General features: G+C 33.8%; 2 protein-coding genes across 2 annotated transcripts; both read left to right on the top strand.

Annotated features, from left to right (window-relative positions):
* Positions 1-8127: 8127 nt before the first annotated feature.
* Positions 8128-9952, top strand: LOC107622473 (isoliquiritigenin 2'-O-methyltransferase). The gene is made up of 4 exons (XM_016324380.3): positions 8128-8590; positions 8689-9011; positions 9415-9479; positions 9558-9952. Exons 1-4 carry the CDS (start codon positions 8175-8177, stop codon positions 9855-9857), a joined length of 1104 nt encoding a protein of 367 aa, XP_016179866.1. The 5' UTR covers positions 8128-8174; the 3' UTR covers positions 9858-9952.
* A 726-nt stretch (positions 9953-10678) lies between these two features.
* On the top strand, positions 10679-14654 carry LOC107622468 (ARM repeat superfamily protein). The gene is made up of 8 exons (XM_016324372.3): positions 10679-10876; positions 10955-11248; positions 11911-12194; positions 12408-12536; positions 13086-13208; positions 13562-13669; positions 14097-14275; positions 14360-14654. The coding sequence occupies exons 1-8, from the start codon at positions 10744-10746 to the stop codon at positions 14481-14483; spliced, it is 1374 nt and encodes a 457-aa protein (XP_016179858.1). The 5' UTR covers positions 10679-10743; the 3' UTR covers positions 14484-14654.
* The last annotated feature ends 679 nt before the right edge of the window (positions 14655-15333 follow it).

The raw sequence follows: 15333 nt of genomic DNA, 5'->3' as shown, positions 1-15333 counted from the left end.
GCCATTGGAATAGAGAGCTGCTGGTTGCGAGGATCAGAGCAGAGATTGATGGTCATATGGTAACTGAACAGAATACCTTCTCTAATTTGGATGAATTTTATCTATGTAGATAGTGTAAACTAACGTTTCTACTGTTTCAGGGCATCGTCAACAAGGTGGAAGTGAAAAAGAAGTTAAACGAAATGAAAGAAAAAGAAAAAAAAAGGAAAAAAAGAAAAAGACAAAATAGACGAAGACAAGTTCATCCAAGAGTGATTCATTGGAAACTGAACTTGATTTTTCCTTTGAGTCTGAGTCTGAACAAGACTCAGAGAAAGCAACAAAAAGAAGAAAACCACCCACCGAGACAGCTAAAAAGTAAATAATATTTTTGGGTGTATTTTGTCATTTTTAAGGTATTTTTTGCTAATGATTCTTTACCCTCTAGAATGGTATCCAGAAAAAGGAAGCAGATAGATTCCACTTCAGAAAGTGCAAGTGAATCCGATGATAAGTAAGATTCTGAAATTATCATTACATCTCTTTCTTTTCTGTTTGTTATCAAAATTTGATATATTAACAGATTGTTTCTTATTTAATTTCAGAAGTGAAGAATCTTCACTAATAATAAAACAAAAATCAAAGAAAAAAACTCAGACTCCAGCCAAAAAGTATCCACTGCTTTCAAGAGTATTTTATCAACAATTTTGTTGTGTTTGTCTGATTCATACTTTTTTATTCCGAGGACACAATCCAAAAAAAGAAAGCACATTGTTGAGGATTCGTCTTCTAAAGAACAAGTTCAATCCCATGATGTGTAAGATACTTTGTAAAACTATCTTACCCTTTATCATCGAAATTATATTTGTTAACATGTTCTTTTGCATGTACTTTCAGAACTGATATTAGAACTGAAGAAATAGAAAAATTCTTAAGAGAATAAAAAAAGAAGAAAACCAATGAAAAGGCTACTGTACAGGGGTATGTTGAATTTGGGTGTATATTACCAATTTTAAGGTGTTTTGGTTGCTGATAATTGTTCTTGCTTTCCCAGGATGAAGGAAGCTAGGCTCCTATCGACGGAAGGTCACTATGACTCATCCGAAACGTAAGATCCTTTATTTGATAGAATTTTGAGATCCTGATTTAATTAAATAGTATTTTTACTGAACGATGTTTATTCTATGCTTAGAATGCCGGAGGTGAACTTAGGAAGCGAGAATGATCCTTTGTTTCAAGCACAAACCGGTCAAAGCAGCGTAAACAAACCCACAGATAACATGTAATTTTTGTTTCTAATACCGGTTGTTTAATTCTTTTTTTACCATATGCTTCTATATATATATATAAGCACTTTCATGTTTTATTTAAGAAAAAAAAGGCGGGAAAAAAAAAAGAAAAATTTGCAACTACGTAAGTTCTCAAAAAACAGAGCCTATGTTTTTTTTTTCAATTCTTCAAGTGTATTTTGACATTATTTGGGTGGATTTCAGGTTGAGTCTGGAAGAGGAATCGGTCAGTGACCCAACTCAACAGAAGATGATTGTTGTTCGGATGCAAACACATTCACAATCTGAACCGCTTGATATATGAGTTTTACAACTAAATTTTAACATTTTAATCATGTATTTTAAGGGAGTTTCTTAACTTTTTATTTTTGTATTGTTTAGAGTTCCAATTCAAGTATGCATGCCTCTGTCCCAGACAACAGCAGCAAGCCCTGTGCCACCAGTTGAACCATTCCCCCAAAGTCCCCGAGCGAGAAAATTAGTGAAGAAACAACTAAGTGGTGAGGAATAATATTCGGGTGTATTTAGTTATTATTTGGGTATATTGTTTTCTTATTTGGGTGTATCTCTTCAGAATTGAGCTGTAATTTGTTTTTTTATAATTTGAATCCTTTTTTCTAACCCTACAGCACTCCGAACCCCAGAAACCTGCTGAAAGTACACCAACAGTGCCACCAGCTCCATCTAAAATATAAGTTCTACACAATATAACTCTCTTTCGATAACATTCATCTATTCTTATTCTTATAATATCATATATGTCAACAAGCAGTAATCCACCCCCCTAAAGCCACTGCTGCATTAATGATGATCGCCAACACAGCATCCTATGTACCAAAACAATTTTCGGCACCGTCATTCAGCCTCAGCTTCACTGATTAAAGTCAAGAAGAAACATTGACTCAAAGGGGCAACCAGGATCTCAGAAGGGAAAAAGTTTTGAGACACCTATACTAATTGAAGAATTAGAAGAGCTGGTGGAAAAAATTGCAAGCGCTGGGGTTAAGGCAGCAATGGACTTTGCAGAGGATAAAAGTCCCCCGCTCAAAAAGCAGCCGGCTGACCAAATTTTTGAAAAGTTTGAAACTCCTTCAAGGAGGAAGGAATTGTCGGCTAAGATGAAAGAGAAGTGCTACCTTTGGGCCACACGTGTAAAGGCATACAAGGATGGAAGTACTAATGAGTATGACTCAGTGTGCACCCTCAATGCCCAACAACCATTGATACTGTCAAAAATCCACTTTGCATCTCTAGCAGCTAGCAAATATTTCAAAGCTGAGGTAAAATTAGGATAAGATTAATGATTTCATTATGATATGTGACTGCAATGTTGATTGATGTGATTAATTTGGGTTTTTTTTCTAGATTGTCAATGCTATGTGTTCGATTCTGAACAGACAAAATATTAAAAGATTTGAAAAAGAAATTTACTGTCTCTCCCCTAATATTGTGGTAAGGTGTATTGGACTCAATTTTGGGTGTATTGTGTAATGTTTTGGGTGTATTAAATATTTCTTAGTGTTTCACAAATGCTGCAGAACATGACTATTGGGAATCATGAGGGTGGCGAGTTCCTACAGCCAAAATATAAAAAAAACCATTTATGATTGAGGACTACAAAATGTTTATACTTTTTTTGGACCTTAAAAAATTAGCATCCCATCCATATGTAAGTTTTCATTTCTAAAAATTCTAATCACAATTCTTTGGTTATGTGCCAATTAAACCAAAATAAACCAAATAGAACTAGGTAACAAAAAGACAACAAATAAACCAAAATAACACAAGATAGTTCCCAAGTCATCTCCGGCATTGCCATCAACAACAAAAGGGATCCACACCTCTCCACTCGTTGCAGCTAAGCAAGGTCAAGTTAATAATTTCTTTTACACATTTGCTTTTATTCTGAAAAATCTATCTATTCCTTTCTAGTCAAATGTTCCAAATAATTGCATAGAAACATATCAACCACTATTTTCGATCCTCCTTCCTACGCGGTTCTTCTGTCCAGCTAAGAAAATGTTCCTCTATCGAACCTGGAAAAGTCCACTGCCAGCCAAACACAGCTATCCACTCACTCCACACCCGCCAAGAAAACTCAGCCAAGAAACAAGTGATGGACCCGTTCAACATCCTTGTTACATAAAATGCACCCATTATCTTCCTGACTAATAATCCCGAACCGGCTCAATCTTTTCTTAGTATTCACCCTTTCTATCAAGACAAACCAAGTAAACAGCTCCACTCTTGGGGGGACTAGGCCTTTCCAGATGGTCTTAGTGAAGTTATAACTGGATATATCCTCTAACAATAATTTCACCTGCAATACCTACACAAAAGAGTTAGTCAAAAAAACACCTTGCCTATCATATTTCCATACAACTCTATCCTCTCTGTTATTTACTAACTTCACAGGTCGCAAAGCCTCATGTAACTGACCCAGGAGGTCCAACTCCCACTGAAAAAGCTCTATTCTCGATTGAAAATTCCAAATCCACTCTAACCCATGCCAAAACCCACAATCCCCTATAACCGATCCACATTGGTTTGAAATAGAGAACAGTCTAGGGAACCGATCTTTCAATGATCCACAATGTAGCCATACATCCTCCCAAAAATGAGTCCACCTCCCATCACCAACCTCCATGGACAACCCTGTAATCATCTTATTCCTTATATGTTCCTCCATGATTTGGATCTGGCAAATGTCTTTCCATGGGCCTCCTCTAGTAGTTAACACTTGAGTAGATAGAAGCTCATTTGGATTTAGATTATTACAGGAGCAGACGACCTTCTTCCACAACGGGCACTCTTCCTTTGCAAACCACCACCACCACTAGAACAAGAGTGCAGTGTTACAAACCATAGAGTCGCCCACTCCCACCCCCGCAAAGCTTCTTAGGAGCCTGCACCACATCCCACTTCACTAATGCTATACTGTTTCTTCCATCCTACTTACTCCATAGGAATTTTCTCTGCAAAGAGATCAACTTCTCAGCCACAGTCTTTGCCATCTTATATAAGCTCAAATAATACACTGGCAAGCTATTCAACACTGATTTTATAAGTACCAACTTTCCAGCCTTATTTAACACCTTAACTTTTCACAGGTTGAGTTTCTCCTCCACCTTGTCAATAATAGGCTTCCAGGTCTTGACTAACCTCGGATTCGCTCCTAAGGGAACTCTAAAGTATTTAAAAGGTAGGGTACCTTCCTTACAACCTAACAAGCTACACATGCGGTGAACCCATTGCCCTTCACAATTGATTGGTATCAAGCTTGACTTGTCAAAATTTATACTTAACCCTGACATCAATTAAAAGCAACGCAGAAGTCGCTTGTAATTCTTTAAAGTCTCCTCTTCTGGTGAGCAAAATAGAATAGTGTCATTCGTGAATTGAAGATGTGATAACTCTATACTATCTCTTCCAACCACCAAAGGTGATATACGCCCGTTTCTGACTGCCTCTCCAACCATTCTATGCAGAACATCTACAACCAGCACAAACAAAAAAGGAGATAATGGGTCCTCTTGTCTCAAACCCCTTTCCAACTTGAATGGCCTAGATGGCGAGCCATTTATCAATATCAACATAGATGTGGTGGTCGCACACTCCATTACCCATGCCCTCCACCTACTTCCAAACCCCATCTTTTGCAGCACAATGTCTACAAAACTCCACTTAACTCTATCATATGCTTTCTGAAAATCTAGCTTGATAATTGCTGCCTCCATTTTCCTTGGTTTAAGCCAGTGAACAGTTTCATATGCAATGAGAGCCTCGTCATGTATTTTCCTTCCTTTCACAAATACACTCTGAGTCTCTCCTACTAACTCTGGCATGACTGATCTCATCCTCCTAACTAGCACCTTGGAGATAACCTTATACACACACACACCCAACCATACTAATTGGCCTTAGGTCTTTGATCTCCTTCGCACCAATGAATTTAGGTGCTAAACTCACCCAAGTGATATTAGTGTCTGCCGATAACCTGGACGTCTGAAAGAACCCCATCACAGTTGCCGTGAACTCAGCTCCAATCTCATCCTAGCACCTCTTGATAAAATTCATATTATACCCATCACAACCTGGCGCCTTAAATGACTCACAATCCCAAACCGCCTCTCTAATCTCCTCAGCCGATGGCAATGCCTCCAAATTCACAGAATCAACTTCATCTATCCTCTCCACCAGACCATCTCTAAAACCCACCAACGGAGACATGTCCTGATGATACAACTCCTTATAGAACTCTCTAATAGTTATTTTAATTCTGTCTTGATTCCTTACGAGTTGGCCATCAACTACCAGAGTGTCAATCCTATTATTCCTCCTTCTTGCTGAAGCTATATTGTGAAAGTATCTCGTATTTTTGTCTATATCCGTCGCCTGTCGAGACCGTGATATCTGTTTTCAGTGTACTTCTTTTCTCACATACCACTTCTCACAACAAGTAACTAATGCCTTTCTTCTTGTCTCTATCGTGCTACTATACACTTCACTACCCACCATATCATCAATCATCTTTATCTCCTCCTCAAACTTTAAAATCTTTTTTTTTTTTAATAAATTCTGCAAAACATTCAAACAAACTCTATGGCTACTGAACATGGAATTCAATCTTTTTTTTTTAATAAATTCTGCAAAACATTCAAACAAACTCTATGGCTACTGAACATGGAATTCAATCTTTATTTTTTGTAATGTAACATAGAGTTTACCCACCACCACACATGATTAATGATGAAGATCGATAGATGAGTTTTCTGTTGTTAGCCTCCAAAATTAAGAAAAGGCTACAATGTGTATCTCACTATCTCGTGACTTGCAATGATGTATAAGCAAGAAAGCTCATTTATATTATTCACCCACTTTAGATATACATATTTATTAGGATGCCGTCCAATTTAATTAATCTTTGATGACATGATTATTCATCAGCACTTTTTTTAATTCAAAAATATTATTTGTGTATTAAAATTAATTACTAAAATTAATTATTATATATTTATCGATCATGCTATGAATATATTAAAATTAGCTATTAAAGTCAGTTATTAATATAAAATATATATTAGGATATAAATACATATTAAAAATAAATTAAATTATACATATATTTATATACAAATATATTAGTAATTAATTTTAATGACTAATTTTAATGTACAAATAATTTTTTTATATATTTATATATAAATATATATACGAATAATATATATTTTATATTTAACGTGTATTTTATACTAATAATTGATTTTAATATTAATTTTGCATCAAAGTATTCTCAATTAATTCTCAATAATCAACGCACATAAATAATATGGACAACCACGAATACGCATTGCATTTGGACCTAACAACACGGATAAATGAATGCTTCAAACTTTCAACTTTATGTATTTTAAAATAGAAAAAGTATAGGTAGACAATAAGAATATTAAATAATATGAATAATAGATATATTAGATATTTAATTTAATAGGTATGTAGATGATTATGTTCATTATTTTTAATTAGATGGTTATTTTTTTTATTCGATTTGCTCATACACAGTTAATAATGGCTGAATATTTAATTCACTAAGTGTGCATATAGTTATCCTAATGTTAAAGTTTATGAGATAATTTGAAAGTAAAGAATTTTTTTACTAAGTCAATTCTATAATCCATTATTCACATTATTTAAAAAAATTATTGTCTACTAACAAAGTAACAAAATCCTTTAAAATATAACGTGTGACATGCCTCAAATTTTGTATATTAACTTATGTATAAAAAAATAATTAAATTAAATATATATTAAAATTAATTATTAATATAAAATTTATAATAAAATATAAAATATATATTAAAAATAAATTAAATAATATATATTTATATATAAATATATAGTAATTAATTTTAATAGATAATTTTAATATATAAATAATATTTTTGACCCAAAAAAAAAAAAAAACTGTATACACCAAATTAGTTAGGTTCACCAATATTCCTTTTATTTACGGTGTCTCAATTAAATAAGCGGAGAATCCCCGCCATGTCCAATGCATAACAACCACCAATAATCATTATTTAATATATAGGATTTATATTAATTAATTGATGTCTTCAAAATATATGTTAAAATTATAAATTAAAAAAGTATTTATTAAAAATATAAAAAAAATTAATTTTTAATATATTTAGTTTATATTTATTAAAAGAAAATATTTAAAAAATTTTACTAACAATAATCTTATTATATTATACATCCTTAAGACATATGCTAATTAAACCTTTATAAAATCTAGGTGGTCCTTATCACTACTATCATCATAAATAGTTAAATACATACACACAAGTCAAGTTGACTTTTTAACATTAATTGTTTTTTAAGGACTTAGTAAATATATAATCTTTAGTTATTATTATTTATTTTTTTTAAATCTTTTAGTTTAACAAAAAAGAAATAAATTCGCAAAAAATTTAAATTTTTATTTTCGTAAACAATTGTTTAATTACTAATATAATTGATAACAAGTGAGGAAAAAATATGTGGAAAATTTTGTTTTTTATATGACAAAAGAAAAGATGTACACATTTTTTTTCAATATCTACAAACATTATTAGTTGTTGATAAAGAGGAGTGTTAGGACCAGCACTTTTATTAAATTTTGATCAGCACTTAACCATTAAAAAAAATGGAATGATTCTACACCATTAAAAACAATATTGATGGCTAAAAACCACAAAATCTGCTGGTCTCCGAGACTTTCTCGTTGATAAATATTTCTAGCTTGTAGGCTAGTTCGGAATATGCTTATAATATGGTCGGATGCTATATATAGTGAGCGTTAGTCAATTAAGCAAGATCATACAAAGATACACTATAAATCAGTATATAATTATATATAGCAATATGAGTTCCAGCAATAATAATTCCCAGAAGGAGGTTTACCATGATGATTTCACTAAAGCAGCTTCATTAGCATTTGCTCAAGTGTTTTCTTCAATCTTGGAGGCTGCTATTGATATGAACTTGTTTGATATCATATCAAAGGCAGAGAGTTCGTTAGGCATGTCTGCTTCTGAGATTGCATCTAAGATTCCAAAGCAACACAGTGAGATGGGTAGCAGACTTGAACGCATGCTGCCATCTTTGGTGGCTCGTTCTCTTCTCTCTTGCTCCATTCGCACCATTAATGAAGACGGTGACACTGAGAGGGTTTATGCAGTTTCCCCTGTTGGACAATACTTCAGACCTAGTCATGATCAATCGGAAAACTCCTTGGCTGCAATGTCAACTTTATTCTATCGAGGATATCGTCATGTTTGGTAACCATGAAACTTGAATACATTACTTAGCTTTAAGTTATTATTTACTTTATTCACAGTTCTTATAACTGAACAAATTAAATTGTGTGTATAAATAGGAAAGATACGAAAGATGCAATATTGGATGCTAACAATCACAACCATTTCCAAAGAATGTATGGAAAGATGGCATTTGAATATATGGAAACAGACAGAGAGTTATGTAACCTTTTCGGAGAAGCAATGTCTCAAGTAGGGCCTTTAGGAGTGAAATCAATCCTTGATGCATATAAAGGTGGCTTTGATGGAATATCAACGTTAGTTGATGTAGGAGGTGGATATGGACAAGTCCTCAAACAAATTCTCTTCCAATATCCATCAATTCAAAAAGCAATTAATTTTGATTTGCCTCATGTTGTGAAAAACGCACCCCCTCATCCAGGTAATGTCCACATTATTATATGGGAAAGTACGAAGAGCCAATGGAATATTTGTACAATCTGTACATTTAGGGAGTATTAGAGATATAACAATTAGCGTTAACTTTTCCCGTCAGCTGAAGTTTTTGGGATTAGTGGTATCATGACATGGTATTAGAGCGCTAGATCCGAAAGGTCGAAAGTTCGATCCTTGGTGAACCCCAAAATCAGTTTAAGCCTTTGGGAAGATATTTATTATTCCTAATACTCGGATGGTTATTCTAGATAGTATGGGAGATGTTCATTTTGTAACTCAATAGCCCATTGTACACATTATACAAATAGTCTATTGTCTTCCTAGTGGGACTCTTATTATATTCACTAATTTATTTGATCTCATGTAATTATTTTATTTTGCACATGAAGGGATAGAGCATATCGGGGGAGACATGTTTGAAAGTGTTCCAAAAGGTGATGCCATTTTGATCAAGGTTTGTAGCTGCAAAAGAATCATTCAAATTAAATTTCTTTATCAATCTATCCATTAAAATAATTCATTATTTGAACAGCATGTATGTCATAACTGGGGAGATGAAGAATGTGTGAAGTTTTTGAGAAAGTGCCACGAAGCTTTGCCAGCGGATGGGAAGGTTATAGTTTTGGAAATTTTGGTGCCAGAAATTCCCAAGTCGACATCAAAGGATATTTGTGCTGTGGACATGGATTACAGTATGTTTCTAGTTCATGGTGGAAAGGAAAGAACCGAGAAACAATATGAGAAATTATGCAAGAGGTCAGGATTTTCCAGATTTAAGGTTGCTTGCAATGATTCAAGTGCCATTGATGCAGTGATGGAGTTTTACAAATAAAAATGAATTCCCTTCTGTAACTTGTTATCCTTGTAAATTTTGGTGTAATTTGAGAAGGTGAAAATAATGAATCCAAACTAACATATAGCTTATCAGTTATGTTACAACTTGCATTGCCTAACCACCTACCTACCTAACTAACTACCTAACTAACTAACAAACTAACTAAAAAGTAACCATTAGTGAGTCCCCTCTTGGCTCTTGCTATTTCATTCATTTGCCCTTGAACTAAAACTATGCAATTGGATTCTTTCGCTTTTTTCTCTTAATTCATAATGTTAAGTGTCTTTTATTATACTTGTGCTGTGGATCTCCATTTTGTCATGTTTCTAGTTCATGATGGGAAGGAAAGAACTGAGAAACAATTTGTGAAATTATGCAAAACCTCAGGATAAAAAAGTAGTCTAATTAAAAAGAAAAGTATTATCTAACTTAGCTTGCATTGTATGTATCATTAGATTTATGTTAGGACAATGTATAATAAACACTATTTAAACTCCCTTAATCTAAATCTAACTTCCAATGTAAAAGTGTGGCTTGGGTTACTTTGGAAATGAAATGAAATATATATATAAGTAGAAGTGGAACTTGTAAAGATTAACTTTTTTTGACAAAATGAATCTAAAGAAATATTTTAGCCTCTTAAAGGTTGATTTTGTCAGACAAAATTTATAAAATATAAGAATGCATATTCTAAAAAAGTTTCTAAAAATCATTATATTTTAACGCAATTTTATACGAGTTTGTATAAAAAATTAAGATATTTTAATCTTTTAAATTCGATGATTTTATACTTAAATAGTCTAAGAATCAAATTTTACCATAATTTTCATCTCTAACTTGTGTCTTCACTTTTCACTGAGGGAGAGAGAGAGAGAGAATAGCGATGGCTCGTTCGATCTCGCAAGAAGCGTTCGACGAGCTGGTCAGAGAGAACATTGACGACCTCGGAATGGAGCCTTCGGAGGCCCTCCAAGACGCCATCCACACCCTCTCTCTCCAAGGCGTCAACCTCTCCGGTCTCTCTCTCTCTCTCTCTTCTCATGTCGTTTCTCATTTCCCGCTGTCGTTTTGCCTTCTTACCTTTTTTTTTGTAGGTATTGTGACTTGCCTTCCGGGAGAGACAAGTCCCGTCATCCGGTGCCTCGATAAGCTCAAGCAGCAGCTGCCTTCTCAGCTTCGCGATCCGGTAGACGACGTCGTTTGGACTGACATCGCGGTGTCGTTTGATGAGCTTAGAGCATTGTGCTCTCAAGACAAAGCCAATGCTGCTATTGCCACTAAGAATGGTGCGGTGGAGTTGCTTTGCTCTCTTTCTTCTAAGATTCCCGCTGCTACTTCTCAAGCGCCGCTTCTTTCGGCTTTCAATGCTTTGGCATCTTTGCTTCATGGTGAGGATCACTTGATGTTCTTGATGCTTCTTCGGTTTCTTGTTTTCTGTTTCCAAAGAAGTTGAAATTTTAATTCATTGTCTGAGGAAATCTGTTCATGCTCTGCTTTGATGTAAATCTTTAGTAGCCGATCCAAAAGTTGGCTAAAACAGAATGGTTCTGTTTGTGTGAGACAGTGATTTATAGGCAATGTAGAACTTGGTTGTATAGTTGTGATTTATTGTTTTGAGGAACTCAGTACCTACACTTAAAATGGTTCAGATTTTATATATACTAAGAATAAGAATTGGTTATGTATGACGATGATTTCATGATTCAAGCAGGATGATTGAATGAGGCTGATGAGTTGTTCAAATGGTTGTTGACTAATTGCTTCCTCTTTAATAATTTTTCATTTTCCATTCCCAAAAATGCGAAATTTTCTTAATTGAAGTTGTTACAATTTTCATTTCCATTTGTCAAAGCAAAATTTTCTTGGGTGTTGTATCTTGTTTTAACAAAAGTATCATGTCATAGTATTATCTGAAATTTCAATTTAAGTCTTAGAAAGTTCTGGCCTTAGTATTGTATTTGATTTTTTAAATTACTGATCCTCAAATTCAATATATATTGCTTATATCATGCTTCTTTCTACCATAAATTGTATGCCCTTGTTACTGCAGATGTTCAAAGTACAGGAACATTTAAGATCAGCAACGGACCAAGGATGATAATTGGTTTCCTAAATGATAACAAGCAAAATATAGATGTCTTAAATAGTGGATTTGGCGTTGTGGCTTCAGCAGCAACTGGTGATGAGATTCTCAAGGAATCATTCATGGAGTTGAAAGTTGATGAGCTAATCATGGAGATAATGTCCATACATAAGAATGCTGGCATTCAAAATTTATATGATGCTATTCGTGTATTGTTAACACCCGATGATAGTCGAGTTGTAGCTTCACAAGTAAGTTTCCCCTGAATATGTATATGTTCAGGGTTGAAGAAATAGTGTCACGCATAGATACAAGAAGAAATATATACGCACTTAGAAAAATAATTTGGTGACTAGTGACTAGTGATTAGTGATTAATGAATAGGGATTCTTCATTTATGCTAACTTCAGGTTTTGCATTATGCTATATCATGACTTAAAGTATCTATTATATTCCATTTTCAGGTCTATGGTTATGCAAGAAAATTTGCAAAGATTGGTATTGCAGAAGCTCTTGTGGATTCTCTGCGTGCAGGACTCAGCTCCCCTGACCTAGTTTCAGCATGCATCACTTTGAAGGCCATTGCTGTAAATGTAAGTGTATTAAATCTAATCCTATATTAGCTATGAAATATTGATGTTGTTTGAAAAACTAATGGAAAAACCACTATTAGATCATAGTAATTCAGTTGGGTGATTTTAGGTGATATTTGTGGGTGACTGGTCCTACAAAATTGTCATAATTATCCTTGATAGTCTCAACATTCCCATTGAAAGCCCATAATCTTTTTATGTATGCTGTCTATGCATATGAATATGAATGTATGATTCCAAGGGTCTGAGTTGCTGCAATCTTATTTTATTTGTTTTTTTTTTTTGGCATCCCTTTTTTGTGAATTGTTATAAAGAAGATTTCACTTGAGCTTATGGGAGGATTTCCCTTCACACCTATAAGATTGGTTATGTTGTATGATAATAAGCTATCTATAGATTTGATTTTGATTCATTATATTTATATAGTTTTTCACTATTTGGAGTTGCTATGTTGTTATAGACAGTAGGCTGTCTAACATCTTCAAATTGAGACACAATTGTGCATTCTATTGTGCTGCTTTTGTTGAGTATTTATATTCTACGTTGCAGGATGAAATATGTAAATCCATTTCTGAAATAGGTGGTATTGATACAATACTCAGATGTATAGAGGACAGTGGTGAGCAAGGCAACAAAGCTGTGGCCAAAGTGTGTTGCTCATTACTTTCGAAGGTATGAGTTGAAACCATTTCTCCTCAAAGGCACCTTTTGTTGTGGGGGTTGGGGGGGGGGGGGGGGGTTCCATGCAAAATAATAGTTTTCCTGCTGCCTATGGTTCTTTTGAGCCGACGTTTATTTTGGTATTTATATTTTTATTTGTTAAAAGGAAGCTATATCACTTGGAGCTGAGTCTGTTATAACCGTAATGTCCTTGCATATGTTACATGATTGCCATTTTCCACACTACACCCAACTTTCAAGATATTGTCAACTTTAGCAAAACATCTTTCTAAATTTGAATGTAACATCATTATTTTTTTTATGTTGAAAGACTCACCTTGTATCTTAAATGTTTAATTAATCAGTTGGCAGGAAGTGATACAAATAAGAGTGAAATTGTTGGGAAAGGCGGGATGGATAAGCTAATCAAACTTTCAGCCAGGTTTAATGATGACCCTTCTGTTTTGCAAGAGGTACAAACCTGCAATTTCTGTTGAGAGCTTGTGTAAAATAGTTCAAACTATTAATGACACTATTTTGTAGAGATTTAGTGAAATTTCCTGGTTTAATGTAAATTGTGCTGCTCCAAATGGTTTTACTTCTTTATTATGCTTAATTGTATCATTATGCTTCCGTAGCTTTATTAATTCAAACTCCAAAGGATGTGAATTAACTGATTCTACTGTTACTTTTGAAATGTGGAAGAAAATGCTGAAATTCAGATTTATTATGCAGATTCCTGTCTTCTAATAGATTTGATCCTTATGATTGCCAATATTTATAAAATCCAGTGCATGTCCTGCAGAGACTTTTACAAAACAGTTTCCTGATATACTTGGATTTGTATCATATCTTGCATCTCAAAAGCTTTCCATTTTATCGGTTTTATTTGTGATGCAGATTATGTCCATCATTTCTGTGCTTTCGTTAAGAGCTCCAGAAAATGCAGCCCGTGCTGTTGAAGCAGGCGCTGGTGACCTTGCTATTCAGGCCATGCAGAAATTCCCTGCAGCAGCCCAAATGCAAAGAAACTCCTGTCTTATGATCAGAAATCTAGTAGTAAGAAATCCCGAGAACAGGCAAGTTTTATAAACAATGCAAGTCATTCTTTCTTTCCGTCATACTTTTCTTAATTAAACACTAACAAAGTTCCCTTTGGACAGGACTGTACTGCTGAATAATGGAGTTGAGAAATACATAAGGAAGGCCAAGCAAACACACGCTAATTGTAAGGATGCTGCCACTGATGCGCTCAGGGATTTGGGTGTTGATGGTTACAACTTGTAGGTGCCATTTTTGTTTTCTATGTGTGTATTATTGCTTTATTTCTAACATGAAGCTTGTTCTTTTTTTTGTTATTATTATTTTGGGTGCTTATGTGAAAGAATGAGTGCGGATATGTGACTGATGCGGGATTTGGTGTACAAAGTTGAGGATATAATAGGCTTGTTTGGATAATACGCTTCCCGACTTTTTTTCATCTTTTCATGTTGTTTGGATAACACTTGCACAAAATCATATATTCTTGAGATTCAAAATCCAAAATCCTAAATAATTAGTGGTAGGATTTTCAAAACTCAACAAGATAAGTATGTTTTTAAAACTCCAATTTATACACTTTTTACTATTTGAATCGGAAATAAATTTACAACGATGTTACATGATTAAGTCATTTTAAAAACAAAGTTTAACCAAGTTAGCCAATAACTTATTGGCATAATAAAAACCAATTGAAAAAGACGAAAGATATGCATATGAAGGAAAAATATTTTGTTAGACTTGATTACAAAAATAACTTGTTCATCTTACAAAATTTATAGTCATAGATTTTCAAAACTTCCACGATATTATTTTAGTATAATTTTTTGGGCTTAAAATCCTAAATTTATATTTAAGCTTTTGAAATCCCAAACAATTCTGTAGTAGGATGCTAAAACCCTTACAAAATGAGCATATTTTTTAGTATTTAAAACCCTAAATTTATAAATTTTACATGACTTGAAACCCTTAATAATTCTATAGAAGGAAATAAATGTCCACAACCTCTACAACATGAATATTTGTTACGGGTTAAAATCTACGATATTTTTTTTTAAGCTCATGTCAAGTGCATTTTTCAGAGACTAAATTCCTAATA

This window comes from Arachis ipaensis, chromosome B10 (genome assembly GCF_059453495.1).
Source record: "Arachis ipaensis isolate K30076 ecotype BB chromosome B10, ASM5945349v1, whole genome shotgun sequence".
Taxonomy (NCBI): domain Eukaryota; kingdom Viridiplantae; phylum Streptophyta; class Magnoliopsida; order Fabales; family Fabaceae; genus Arachis; species Arachis ipaensis.
The sequence above is the reverse complement of the archived record's forward strand: the minus strand, read 5'-3'. Positions and strand labels throughout refer to the sequence as shown.